We start from the raw sequence: 14,442 nt of genomic DNA on the forward strand, positions 1-14,442 counted from the left end.
AGTTTACCTCCAGCAGCCAGGGAACTGCTGGCAGAGGGTCACAATTCACAAGTATGATGTCACTGACACAGGTACCAAAGGGGAAGCTGTTGCAGGAGAGTTGGAGGTGAGTGAGACCTGGATGAAGGATGGATGTTCATCAGCTCTGAACGAAGCAGGTACCCTGTGTTGCTGTAATTTCTCTTGGCTCTTGGGCAAGGTGAACCTTCTGTGGTCAACACTTGCATGTACATGATGGCAGTGCTGTGGTTTCAGGGGAACGTAGTGCTTAGGGAAATGCTTGTTGTGATAGTGAAAGGCTAGTTCTGTCACTACTGCAATTGCTTTGAAGTAGCCTTGTTAATTCAAAGAAAAACCAAGAGTAAGTAGGAAATAGGTGGCCCTGGGACTGTTTTATCACAAAACCCCTTTTGCTTTTACAGCCTCGTAGCAGTGATCTGAAGATCTGTGTGACAGTCCTGCAGACAGATACCTACATTTTAGCCAAACATTTGCCATCCCCAACATACCAACCAATACTGCCTTACTTTTTCTGTGGATTTTAGGTATCCGCTGTAATAAATGAAATAACCAGAAAAGATTTGGAGGGCTTGCAGATGAGGTTTCTTAATTTAAGATCGTTAGTTCAGTTTATTAATATTATTATTATTAGCCATTTCTAAAATGACAATCATGTGCCTTACGTAAATTTAGAAGGACATCAAATCCTTCCACGAACAGACCTGGAATTGTCATACCCAGAGGCAGATGAAGAATTTTCACTGGTGTTAAGTACCTATGAAGAAAGCCCCTGTCAAGCCTGGTTAATGCTGATAATCAGTGATTTGAGGGAACTGCATACTTCAGTGTGTGCATATGTGTATCTGATGTCTTCTGCCTACATACCATGCTATTCATGACTGACTGAAGCTGAAAATGTCTTTCCATTGTCAAAACCTTTAGCAAAAAACTTCAGGAAGGTTGAAGACAGTTTGTTTTTTGTTTGATAATGTTTAAGATATTATTATAACAGATTTATCAGGATTTATCTGAGTTTCCTGCACCATAACAATATAAAAATAATTTCATTTGCTCTCAGTTGACCATCTCTGAGTCTTTGTAAGTAGCTGGTGCTAACCCTGTATTTCAAAAATATGGGTTGTCTCTGGAAAGCCAGGAGCTGTAGGTCTCCATCACTTTACGTTCAATCAGTCACCAAATATTCACTTCTCTCCCTGAATTTTGGGAGGCAATTTAATTTGAAACTATAAATCTTAGGGAATTGTACTGCTTCAGTTTTCCTGTTTAAGGACGACCCATCCTTTCACTGACATACTATAAATACAAGGTTATTTTTATTTCCTGATTTGAGTAGTCCTGAAAGCTCTCTTGAAGAGGTAGGCCAGCTACAATAATCAGCAAATTTGAGCATTATTTCTTTGGGGATTACTTCTGGCTTGAAAAAGAGAAGTAGCAGCGCCCTGACCAAAATGAGATGTCTGTTTTCTTCTTCATAAGAAGAAGGGAAACACTGCATTAGCAGCCAAAATCAAAATGTAATTAGGAAAGAGGAAGAAAATAGTTGTTCATCAAAAATAGAAACAAACTTAGATGGTTGATGAAGGGTTTGCCTTCTTCCCAAGTTGCTCTTCAGCTTTAAAGGACAGAAGGAGCTGGTGCACAGCCACCCTAATCAGAAGAGCTATAGGAGGGCAAGCAGCAGGTATGAGGGGGTAGCTCTGGTGCACTGCTAAGAAGCAATCTGCCCAAGATGAGGAGCATTGCTGACTGTGCTCTCCCTGCACTGGGAGCAAAATTTATCCTTAGTGCCCTGGTGTTAGGAGGGCTGCCAAGGTGATTTTAGCACTTTCAGTGCATTTATGCCATCAAGCTGGAAGTAAGGTGCTTCGTTTGAGCGTGTTTTCAGGACAAAAGGTCAGCCTTATCCCTCTGCATGACGGTGGTATTTGAATAATGTCAAATAAGCAGAACTGAGGCTAATTTACATTGTTGAAGGAAACTGGAAATACTGCACCAATATTACCAGGTGAATTGCCTCAATCCCTGTGAAGGTGACTTTGACTGTGAGATAGCCTGGCCTGTTTCTGACCCGTCCCATAGCTTTGTGACTGGAGCATGGTGTCTGGGGGTGCTTCATTGTGGCAGGGGCTGGTCTCTCACCTGTCTGATTCTTCTTTGGGTAAAGGCTCTGACCACAGGGAGCTGGACGTGAAGGGGATGTGCCCAAGAACCCTTTGGGGAGATCTGATTGTGCTATGAGGTGAACAAAACAGGCTCTGAGGAGTTCAAATATTGAAGAGTCCTGAAGAAAATGCATGCCATAGAAAGTCACAGTGGGGACCATCAGAAGGCTACATGTGAGTTGAAAGCCCTTGTGCAAGGCTGGGAGATTGTAAAGTTGGGAGGGGAGGACACACCATCCACATTTGTTTCTGAGGAAAGGAAAGCAGATCAGAGCTTGATTAGTTCTGCAATCTTTCTTTTATAATTCTTGCCTGAGATGGTTGTGTCCAGCGCTTGGGAAGCCCCATAGTCAGCTCCCAAACCTAAGCTGCCTGTGTCGTCTCTGGTCTTGCTTGTGCTAAACATCAGGAAAATGCAGGGTGCCAAATGCCTCCAAGCTGAATTTCTGGTTGTAGAGGCTACTCCTTGGAGGTCCTGTGAGGAATTCCTAGGCTGACAGGAGAGCTGATGGCCTTTGACACATTGCTTAGTTTCTTGTTTGGCATGCGAACATTCTCATGAGAGAAACAGATAGCTGGGAAGAGTTGGGGGTCACCTCATAGTTCTGTTATTCATCTCCTGGAATTGGCTGCTGGCTGCTGCGAGATGTAAGGTATGCTGCAGCCCTCGCACAGATACTGTAAGGGGAGTCCTACAGGCTCGCCGAATTCTTGGGATAACTGCGAAGAGCTCTGCACCTCGTGCTACAGATCACGCTGCCTGTCCCCTGTGAGAATGGGGCAGCATAGCTCTGCGGCCTGCCAGGCCGAGGTGGTGTGTGAGTTTCTCAAGTTTCAGATGCCTCCCTGCTCCATTTATGTAGCCTTTACTTGCCCTTCTCAAGGTCTAATTTCATGCCACCAGTGCAATAGGGCTGGAAGGACCGTGCGGGAGGCTGTGTGTACTACAGCCTGCATCACAAACAACTGCATGAAGTAACCTGTGCTCACTCCCAGAGGGGCTGTGTGTCCTGTCTCTCCAGCATCCCTCAGCTTTTGCAGGTCAGTCTAACAGGCTAAAAGATGAGAACAACTGAAACTTGTGTGTGTGCTCTCCTTGGTGTCCCACACACCTCCTGCCCTTTGCTCTCTGCCAAAATTAGTGAGGTGGGTGGGTTAAAGAGAGGAGTTCTTTTATGAGGCATGAAGAGAGAGCCCAGCCACTTTGGAAGCTTTCTACAGAGAACAATCCTGTGCCCAGTGGACATGGCATTCTTAATTTTAGTTCCCTTCACTTGAATTAACTTATCTTGTTGCTGCTCATGGGCTGCCTGACATCCTGAAGTCCTCATAGGTTTTCATCCAGGTGGCCAAGGTGGAGATGAGCTACAACCCCTCTGTGGCTCGAGTGATGAATTGCCATGGAAGTGAGAGCTGTTGCTGCTGCTTTCCCTTCCTGATGCATTCTCCCCAGGACATGTTCAGCTTCCGCTGGCCCAGGACCCACTTACAAGCTTTGAAACTGGATCCCCTGACTGGTTGTGACCCATGCAGAGTGCAAGGGCTGCTGCTGCAGTGGATTAATTTACCACTCACCTGTTTGCATATCAATTGCTTTGCTGCTTGGAATGGAAACCGTGGATTGTTTCTGAATGAAGCAGGTTTCACTATTGACAAAGAAAACAGGAAGGTTAGACTGCCAGTGAGTATTTAGCACGGTTGTTTTGGAGTGAGAAATTGTTATTTAAATCACTGGTTGCTGTTCTGTACCTCGTGATCTGCATCAATACCAGGTGGCAGCTCCTGACAGCAGGCCTGTCCATAGGAGGAGCAGGTTAAGTGCTGGGGAAGGGCCAGGAAGCACAGTTTGGCTCTAGAGCCAGCATGTAACTGCAGTGCTTGCTTATCAGCAGACACTCCTGCCTTTGATGGTCGGAAACTAAAGGGGGACTCCAGCTTCCCATAGCCAGATGCTTCCTGAAGTACACCCTGGGTTACAGTCGTGTGTTTGTTCCCTTTATTCATTATATTGTTTAGGTCTCAAATGCTTTTGCTGCAGTGGACAAATGCAACAATACAGAGGAGGAAAAATTGTGGTAGCTCTAAAATGTGTTTGAGTGGTCGGTGTTAGTGAGTTCTCCAACTTTGTATATTTCATCCACTTCTACCTGATCGATAGTTCTTACCATTTTCATTAAAGATAGTTTAACTAAAGCTTCATTTCCATTTGGGTTTTGCTTGCAGCGTGTTTTTTTTTTTTTGTTTTGTAGAAAACACTAAGACATCTAAGCACCTTTTTCTTTCATCAATCTTTATTTCAGATGACCAAAGCGCCGCTTTGCTTTGTAAATAAGCAGAATCCTACCTTTGAAAACAAGCACACTGATGACAAAACTGTGGGCTTTACAGATAAGAGACTGTTGTGTGAAAGAGCAGAGTAACAATAGTGAGCTTTTGGTCATCTGAAGAAAACTTTGATGTTATGCAGGTGTTTATCGCCCACATATGTCTGGGCAGAACTAAGTAGATCACAGCCACTGACTGCTACTAACAGACTGTAGTGGTGGTGCCACTGCCTTGTTCTGCTAGGGCTTGTGCCAAGACCTGAGTGTAGCATCAAGTGAAAGGAAACTCAAGGTGATGAGACTAAAACAACAAAAAAATTTTCCCCCAGTCCCCAATTGTTTTTTTAACTAACCCAAAATCTCAGATAGAAAACAAAGCTCGCACTGTTGATTAATCTTACTGATGTGGGTCTGGCTCGCGTATCAAATTGCTTAAACAGCTTATGTTTGAAGCACCACCTAAAGTAAATGTGTATAAAAAGGAGAAGGTTTTAAGCCCTGGGTAGCCTGATTTACTTCTGGCTCTATGGGCTAGATAAGCTAATTGATTTTGTATTGATAACACTTATCTAGAATGTTTTTCCCTGCTAACTGGTGGGAGTGGCTGTACAACCACAAACTCTGTCCCTTCCTGTGCTGACTGCGCCAGCTGCCAGGGTGTCGGGTGTGCGACCTTGGGGCTCTTTGTGGGTCTCCACACGGTATCTGAGACATGTCCATCCTTATGGTTGGTGCAGGCAGATGCTTTCTTCGTAAAAGTTCAGTTTTAATGAATTTATTTACTCTTTTACCTACCACCTACCCAGATAAAACATCACTGGCATTCAGACAGACATCTCATCACAGGAAAACGTGGTCAAGGAACTGTTTTTATATTCATGTTACTCATACTCCAGGAAATAACTGTCCTTATTCGCGCCTTTTTGTATGTTGAAGTCATCAGCGCTTTCACTGCTGTGTTGTTTGTTTTTTAATTTTCAGACTTGTAATGTGAAAATCTTATTAATCTTTAATCAGACTTATGTTGACCACAAGCCAAAGTTTGCTGAGTGATAGGAAAAAAATTAATTCCATTATTGAGCAATGCTAAGAATGGAGGGCCCAAGGAGCCAGTGAAGTTGTGGCAGAGGAGCAAAGAGGCTTTATATTTGGAGATGTCTAACTGCACTCTTTAGTTCTGTAGTTGTTTGTATGTACAGCTGCCAGACCTAGCCAGTCACCCTGTGTTATTTTTTTTTTCTCTCCAGTACAAACAGCAGTTCCCTATGTGCATCCCCCCTTCAGTTCTGTGGGGCAAGATGACAGGAGCTGCCCTGGGGATAGCAGAAGGGTTTCAGTCACTTGTGATGAGGGAGAAACCCTCCCTGCACTATACTGAGTCAGTCCTCTGGCTGCAAATATTTTCAATGAGACAAGCTGTGATGGACGGATGCAAAATCCTCACAGTATTTTTCCCACTTTTCAGGGAGCTGGGGCACTCAAGCTGCAGGCCAGATTTACAAGATAGCCAGCTGAGCGCGGCAGATGAAAGGCTAGTGCCCATCTGCTCAGCCACAAGTACATGGCTGAACTAAAACACACTCTGCTGTCATTGTCAACAACTGTAATTTATTATCATGGCCAAGACAGCCAGGAAAGTGTATTTTCATTTTTTTTTAAATCATGCACTGTACTGCAAGGCTGGTGCCAGTGGCAGAAGCTTTTGTTTGATAGGCTTTTGTTGAAGGTTCTTAGGAGTTGTTTTTTTTTTCCTCAAAAGTTTGTGCTTCAAACGTAAATCAGTGTTTTATGATTATTGGAGCTACTTAACAGTGTGCTGCAGCACACAGCAATCAGTGACTTAGATTACTTGTCTTTTTGAGACCCTCTTGAGCCACAAGAGAGGCAGGTGGTAACAGCTGTACGTATAAGTGGACGAACTCTGACCATTTGGGTTTGTCCTTGGAAGAGCAGATTAAGACCACGATTAAGACATATTTGGGGAGAGGCTTTATCCAGTTCCTAAGGCTTCTTACAGTTCCTGAAATGCAGCAAGACAGTTTATTTCCTGGCCCCTCCTCAGGACTTACTGAGCTCATTCTGCAGTAATGTGAGTGCCAGGTAATAACTGCACTCTGGTTAGACAAAGAACTCTCAGCTAATGTTGTGCAATGCATGTGTTAATTTCAATTTTCCTCTGTTTGCTGTACAAGATGCCTGATAGGCCTCTTCTACTAGATAATCCTAGTTGTCAAAGTCCAACTCCATCTTTTTTCAAAAGCTCACTGCAGAATGCTATGCCAAGGTTGCCATCAATGCACAAAATTTAACTGTGCATTTTAGTTCTCTGCAGTGTCACAATGGTTAAATCTTCATTTTCGAGAAATACGAGCTGAATCAGGGATGAGGATTAAGTAGCTCAAGAGCTGTGTGTAACACAAACAAGCAAGCTGCATATTAAATGGCTTAAAAGCTGCCATATGCAGTAGCTAGACATAAATGTCCTTTTCTGGCAGGAAATCTGACAGGGGGTTAAGCAAACAATGACAGCAGCTAATACTGCAAAGTGTTTTTTTCTACATGCTGGTTAGTACAAGAAATAAGGCAATTCAGCTCATAGTGGACGGAGGAAGAAGGAATCATCATCCAGCAGCATCGGAAAGAAATCCTTGTTTGGGACACTGCCTACTCACACTCATGCCTTATTTCACCCCAGGTAATACAAGGAAATAGCATGTTTCTCATGTTCTACAGGTATTGTAAAAGGAAAAAAAAAGTATAAGAATTTCATGTACCAGTGGGATTTTCATTAAACAATGGGCTGAGCACTAAGAGAAGAAAAATGCTGCCTTCTTCCAGCATGGACTAACAGTTCTCTCTCTGCCCCGCAGGTACGTAGTATTGCCATTTTTTGATGTGGGTAAATTGAATTCTTGCAAACTGCAAAAATTTTGGATCCTTATAGAATGGACCACACTTGCAATAGAACTATCATCAGTTAATTTATTTGTTATAAATAAAAACAATAAATATTTCATAACTTACTCTTACAGCTTTCTAAAAATATACATCTCATCTCAACATTCTCAAAAGTTAGTTCTGGGTTGTACAATTATAGGCAAAATATACAAAATTTTTGTAGCTGACACTTTTTACCCTTTACAGTCTACATTAGTACAGAGACTAATGCTCATTAATTAGTAACTGATACTCTGCTAGAGAGACTTTATCTGTGTTTTAACAGAAATACTGAAGATAACCAATTTACTCTAACAAATGGCAGTTCTCTACAAAACTAGCTTTATCCCTATTTAACAGCTAAATTTTGGCTACTGTTATGAGTAGTCACGTGAGATCTGAAGGACCTCTGCAAAGTTCTCCTCAAGATCATCAAGTACCTTGGTGGCTTCCAAATCACTGTCACAAGTCAAGTTTAAAGTTGCCTCACATGAGGGTGAAGTGTCTGGGTCTTCAGATTTCACGTAAGAGTGAGACTCTGCCTCAGTGTTCTTCATTTCAGCAACATCTTCTGAAAAGTCATCTTTACTCTGTGTCTCCTTTGAGTTTTCACTGCAAACTGGTGATTCACATGTGCTTGGTTCCTTTAATAATAAATCCATGGTCGTAAGGAATTCTTCACTTTTTGTAGCTTTCTTTTGCCTCTGACTTTTACTAGTCAACTCAGGCTCTTCTGCCATATTAAACTCTTCCAGGTCCAGTGAGTCCACAGCTTCCCAGTCCGTGTGGCTTTCCTCAGTGCTGCAACTGAGGTCTGCTTTAAGCACATCCAACAGGTGCCGCATCTTGTTCTAGGGTGTGAAGGAACAAGGGGTGACTCCTCTCCATCTGCCCAGAACTCAGGGCTCCATTCTAACATAAAGAGATGGAAGCTGCTTGCAAATGGTTATACAGCAACAGGCACTAAATGGGGTTGACTGTTGTCACTGTTTTGTGACTGTGCCTGACTCATGGGTCGTGGTAGATCAGGAGTCTGCAAATCTCTCATTGACAGAGAAAGATGCTCCCCACTGAGCATTCTGGTTACATGTACTAGCAGCTTTTCTTTGTGTTTTGTAAGCATCACTAAAGTCACATACAGAAAGTGAGAATGTTACAGAGGCAGTACCTACCTCATCCAACCGGCTCTTGTTTTCTTCTATATAACACTCAAACAATTGTTCCAGAACTCTACAAATAAAAATTAAACCGCTTAACAGGAAAGAAAGCATCTTTTCAGAAGTCTATATGAACTAATGACCCTAGTTCTTGATTTTCATTTCTTAACTGAGTGGAACCAATAAGATTGTTTCAATTATGCTCTGCCACAAAGAGGGCTACCTGGAGCCTTTGGACAGCTGACACTAACCATGGGGCAACTGGTAGCACAGCTCTGGGTAGTTTTGCTCTGTTGAAACTACACAGTGGGAGAAACCAATAGTCCAGTGGAGGTTCTGCTGTCATGCTGAAGCACCCACAGTGGCTGATAGAAATGTAAGTAAAGGGAAGGAATAAAATCCAGATTCAGAAAAAATCCAGAGACAAGTCCTCAGCCCTGAGAACCTTCTTCCATTGCTTATGAAATGGTGACAGGATAAGAGAAAATTTCAACAAGAAGGAAGTGTCCTGTGGCAACTAAGGTACACAGTCACAGGAACAGATTTCTAGAAGGTCAGGTGAATTTAATCTAGCTTACATTAGAAATTATTTAAAAAAAAAAAAAAAGGAGTAAATGTAAAAATAATTTTAAGAGAAGACATTACTGTAAAAAGAAAACCAGAGAGAGGATGCTCTTGTAATTTCTCAGAATTTGATAGAGGCTTCTTTATCAGAACCAACAGATTAAGTAAAGAATTTGTGACTACTACTCAAATCCACGAATTGTATAACAGCTTACTGTTTAATTATTTAAAAAAAAAAATATCATCATTTAGTAACTGGTGAACCCTTGTCTGGAACAGTATGTAATCCGTACAACCTATGTTGAAGGTTGGATTCATACTGGTACAGGAACAAGGACAGAAGGGAATGGAGGATATATTGTGTGACAGATTAGTAATTTGGTTTATTTTACATCTTGCAGAGTAAAATTATTTCTTCTTAGCATTATTATACATAGGCTTTCAGGTTAGTTTCTAATAGAGTCTGCAATTTATGGTACATCACAGCAGACTGAAGGAAATAACCCACAGAACTTTCCCAGTCCTCTTTTAACAAAGCAAAAAAGAAAAGGAAATAAAGAAAGAGCAAAGGGTAGCTGGGTATTTATATATTCTTAAAGGCAACTCAATGATTACTAAAGACTACTTCCCTTTCTTACAGAGTTCCACATATTCCTGACATAAACTTGAAAACAACCATAACCTACCTGTTAGAAAACAGTCCGAGGTTAAGAATTTCATTTGTTACATCTTCAATGAAAGTTAAATATAAAAGGTCATCTTCTCTGGAGGACGAACAGAAAAGAAACAATGTTAAATGTTTAAATATACAGACACCTATCAGACGATGCAGTACATATGATTACCTTTATAGGCAATATTATTAAGAACATCATATAGATCTTAGCACCAACAGTCATTTTTCAAAAAGATCATTCTACCCAGACAAACTTAGCCCTTCATTTACTTTTAAAAATAATTTAAACAGAAACATGTACAATGTCACAATAGTGGAAAGATCACTGCAGTGTTTCACGTTTCTGTTATCTTCCTGTTGTGGTATAAACTAGTAATGGGAGCTTCAGTGAGGAAACAGCCAAATCTTGGAAAGTATTTACAATCTGCTTTGCACTCAAGAAGAAAGGCACACAAACGAGGAAGAAAGTGTAATATGGCAGCCTGGTGATCTAAGTAAAAGGCTTCCAAAGGAGCTTCTAGAGAATCTAACTGCAACTTAAAATGTCTAGTACTCAGTGGGAGCTCAGAAAAATAGGTGCTTATTGACAGCCTCCAGTCCTTTCAAACAACAATTCTTTGATGTTCCAAATCCTTGTTAGAGGTGGCTTTCACCACTGTGATTGTATTTCTTTTTTTTTTTTTTTTTTTAATCAACCGATCTGAATGGGACACTTCAAAACTTTTAAGTTCTGTTTAGAAAACAATCCACTCCCTTTTCCTCCCCCTCAGAAAAAAAAGGAAAATAAAAGATTTCAATATTGTTTCTCTTTCATAGCATCTTTCTAAATATCCTGACATATCTGTCCAAACAAGCTCTACAGAATCATTCTTAATAAACAGAACCAGACTTAATAAACAGAAACTATAAAAATGGGATACATGATTAGGCAAAAGCTGTCATCTAGTCTGAAGATTGTAATTTTGGTCCCTTCTATAGTCAAAGAAGAAATGTAACTATAGATGACCTGTAATACATCCTTAAAGATAGGCAAGAACAAGCCTATATAAAGCATAAAGAAATTAAACACCTTTCCCAAGGTCAAAGTGAGAAAGCATTGGCAGTTTCTGAATACAACTCAAACCTCTTCAAATTGTCATCAAGTTTCAGAGCAGAAATTTAGTAAGAATGCCCCTCAAGTTGACTTTTTATCTTACTAACATCCGCTTCAGACAGCTTTTAGTCCAAAAAAGAACTGGAAACATTTACAGTGTAGCCACTGGATAATAACAGTCTAGATCTTTCATTAACTATTTTATAGCAATTCATATCCACATCAGTGTTACTGTATATTGCGAAAAACAGCTTATTCTGAGTGCTTATTCACTGTTTCAAGTTCAACAGTTTTGAGGAAGGGTTTCTAGTTTATTGTTGCAAACTAGCAGGAGAATGGTGCAAGTATACTTACTCAGCCTCGATATTTGTCCTTGCTGATGGCTGCTCAGAATACAGCAATGTCTCTCTAATCAGAAAATCAAAGGATAAGAAATAGCAGAAAGCAACATTATGTAAACCCTTTGTAGTACTTTGCATATGACTCTCTTCTGGAGCCATCTTGTGCCATTATCCCCACTATACTTCTTGGAAGAAAAAAAAAAAAAAAAAAAAAAAAAAAAAAAAAAAAAAAAAAACGAAAAAGCTGCTAAATCCTACTCCAATAGTAAAATCCACTGCCTACATTGAAGTCTGAAGACAATAGTTCAAGAGTATTTTGATACCTCACTATATGCAGTGTGCTGGTAACTCAGAAAGACCTGTGTTACTTCAGATGCTATATAGAAGTCCATTACCCATAAAAAGTGATTTTAGTGTAACATGATTTGATACTTAATCAGATAAGACTCCCTATGTTCTTTGACACACAACAGATTTTCAGGAGTAGCTTGTGACTACTGCTCTACTGTACAAAATATCAAACACAAGTACACAAAGGGATAGAGCTCGTAACATACAAATTGTACTGGATAAAAACAGTATCACAGGGTGCTGATGTACAAATGAAGAAGACAGGTCTGTACAAAGCAGAAAAAGGGAGGATGAAAGCCCAAGTGCTAATCTTGGGACCAGGTCTATAGAGGAACTGTGACAAATCTATCTTAAATACACCATATGGAGTTTGCAGGTCTGCAACTGAAAGAATGCAGCTTATAGATCTAAGTAACTTAGCACCTGAGTGCCTCACAGAACAAAGGATTAAAAGCACCGGAGATTTTTATTATTATTTTTAAAATAGCTGCTGTTACACTGATAGTGAGAAACCTAAACCCTGAGGAATGCCAGGTACAGGTTTATGCCTGAAAGCAGATATCTGGAGTTAGGACTTCCTTAATTTGGGACTGCACTAATGCACCTCCATGAACCTGGGATATCTCTTGATGCACCTTCCTTCTCTTATATATTTATATTGTTCCTTTAGGAACCAAGATTTTGCTGGCTCCTCAAATTCAATTCTCTTCTTCAACATGGAAGTTCCAGGAGACTGCAGGAGAATGCCCAAGTCATTTACCTCCAAGCATGCTCTACAGGTTCCCATGGAAAGGAGAACTTCCATGGAGAGCTAAGCAGCAAGTGAAGTGTGATTCTGAGGCCAGCAATAAGGTTCAGACCTGATTTTCAACACTGTTCTTGTATTTTAGAGAATGTTCTAATGCTCAGTGTTACAGCTTCAGAAAAAGATGTGGTAAAGGCCTCTGGTCTGCAACTCTGGCATACCTTAGATCCAGAAGTCTGGATGTCTGCAGACCCTTTTTCCTGAAAGGTATACCAAAACCATATTTAGGTGTAGCACTGTATATGACATATATAGGCTGTAAGCTCAGATTTACGTTCATATCTAACAGCTGTATTAACTTCTTATCAGTCTCACTCCCAACCAAAATAATAATAATGATAAAAAAAATCCTGTATTTCAGAGCTCTCTTTCTTAATTGGCTTTGCAGTGGAACTTCATAAGAAAACAATTCTAAAGTTGGGAAAGGCCACTGATCTAAAACAAACCAACAAACAAGTTCTGTGAGAAGAAACTTAGAAATGATTGGAGTGGCTCACTGCCTTAAGAAGCTGTATAAAAACAAACAAACAAACAAAAAACCAATAAAAAAAAAGAAGAAATGCTTCAAATATTTATTCCTTCTGTAAATCACACACCTTAGAAAGGAGTATGGAAAAGCAGCTGTTCCTCTCTCAGGCTCATCCACATCGTATTTGTTATCTCCAGCCTACAACACAGAAATAAAATCTTTCTTATCAATGTAAATACACAGCAAATTCTACCACTAAAATGAACCTAATAAATATCAGTGACCAAGCAGTCCTCCAAATTTTATGTCTTTTCTAAGAAACTTTGTGTAAACTGAAACACATGGCAGCAATGAGTCATCAGCTTTGACATCTAAAATTTTAGTCAGGGGATGTAAGAGATTTCTCCCTTGAAATGGCAAAAATGAATCCTCTGAAAAAAGTAGAGTAACAAAAATACAGTACGCAAAAGCAGGAAATGGCAGTCTAGATCACATCCCTTGAGCTGCATGCACAAAATTGATGGAAAGTGAAGTTGCTGACTGCATGCATTTTAAATTATAGTACTCTGAAAAAGCTACTGTAAAGCTCCAGGACTTACTGCTGTGACTTACAATGGCCAAAGAAAAAAAGCAGATGTAACAGTTTGGAAAGTAAATCAAAAGTTCTTCATGGAACTGGTGTGAAGCCTTCTGAATAATCATTTGTGTTTCTCAATGAGGTCAACTGCAGATGTAGATCAATTCAGGTGTAGCTACTCTTCCATTTTCAGTAAAGCTATAAAAACATTTTCTCTCATCTCATCCATAATTAATTGTCTTATTAAGGCAGAGACACAGAGTCTGATCTTGTAGCCCTTATTCCAGAAGAAAGTCCAAACGTATCTTTGACTGTAATACAAAATACTACAAGCAGGTAGAATTTGAAGTGGTATGATTGCTCATTACAAAATTCAGACATATTAAGCAACACAGAAAGCAAGCAATAGCAAGGAAAATATCCTCGCTTACTGGTTTGGTTCTTTACTCAGAGGAAGGGATTCCTTGGTTCCAATTCTTTCATCAAAGGCTTTATGTATATGTTATCCAATGTAAAAATAGAGAAAAAACTTGTTGTAACAGACACACTTTATTCTGCTGAAAAATTATGTACCAATTATCTATGTCCTTAACAGATAATTAAGCACACTGGTGCACTTGTAAAACTGGGGGGACAGGGTACCTTTCAAAAATTTTGTAATGTTCTACACTCTCCTGACACATCTAAATATTTCTTTCCTGCTGTTTCTGCTCATTCTTCTGAAACTCTCACTTACCTCCACATAACTAATTCATCTCATGACAATAAAGAAAATGAAACTTAATTCAATTGTATGTCAGAGATGAAGTATATACCCCAAAATGATGGTGAAGGGTGTTGGAAAAGTATCCTGACTGATAGATAGATGATTTCATTACCTTAACTGTCATCTTCTGCTGTTCAGTCATAACTTTTCTCCCAGATGCTTCGTCTGTAGTTGGAAAGCTACAAAATTTAGAGATATG

At 40.1% G+C, this 14,442-nt stretch overlaps 1 protein-coding gene across 5 annotated transcripts in view; it reads right to left on the bottom strand.

Annotated features, from left to right (window-relative positions):
• Positions 1 to 7,528: 7,528 nt before the first annotated feature.
• SPATA7 (spermatogenesis associated 7) overlaps positions 7,529 to 14,442 on the bottom strand; it is a 45,984-nt gene continuing 39,070 nt past the window's right edge. For 4 of the 5 annotated variants that reach the window (XM_082762725.1, XM_082762722.1, XM_082762724.1 and 1 more), the window contains exons 7-13: positions 14,356 to 14,422; positions 13,028 to 13,098; positions 12,593 to 12,631; positions 11,289 to 11,342; positions 9,852 to 9,929; positions 8,617 to 8,674; positions 7,529 to 8,295 (exon numbers count right to left, since the gene is read on the bottom strand). In XM_082762725.1, the coding sequence (XP_082618851.1) occupies positions 7,822 to 8,295; positions 8,617 to 8,674; positions 9,852 to 9,929; positions 11,289 to 11,342; positions 12,593 to 12,631; positions 13,028 to 13,098; positions 14,356 to 14,422 (841 nt within the window). In that variant the 3' untranslated portion in view covers positions 7,529 to 7,821. The remainder of the gene's footprint in view (positions 8,296 to 8,616; positions 8,675 to 9,851; positions 9,930 to 11,288; positions 11,343 to 12,592; positions 12,632 to 13,027; positions 13,099 to 14,355; positions 14,423 to 14,442) is intronic. The other variant, XM_082762723.1, reaches the window with a different exon arrangement.

The sequence above is a fragment of the Aythya marila genome, assembly GCF_965140915.1.
Source record: "Aythya marila genome assembly, chromosome: 5".
NCBI classification, from domain to species: domain Eukaryota; kingdom Metazoa; phylum Chordata; class Aves; order Anseriformes; family Anatidae; genus Aythya; species Aythya marila.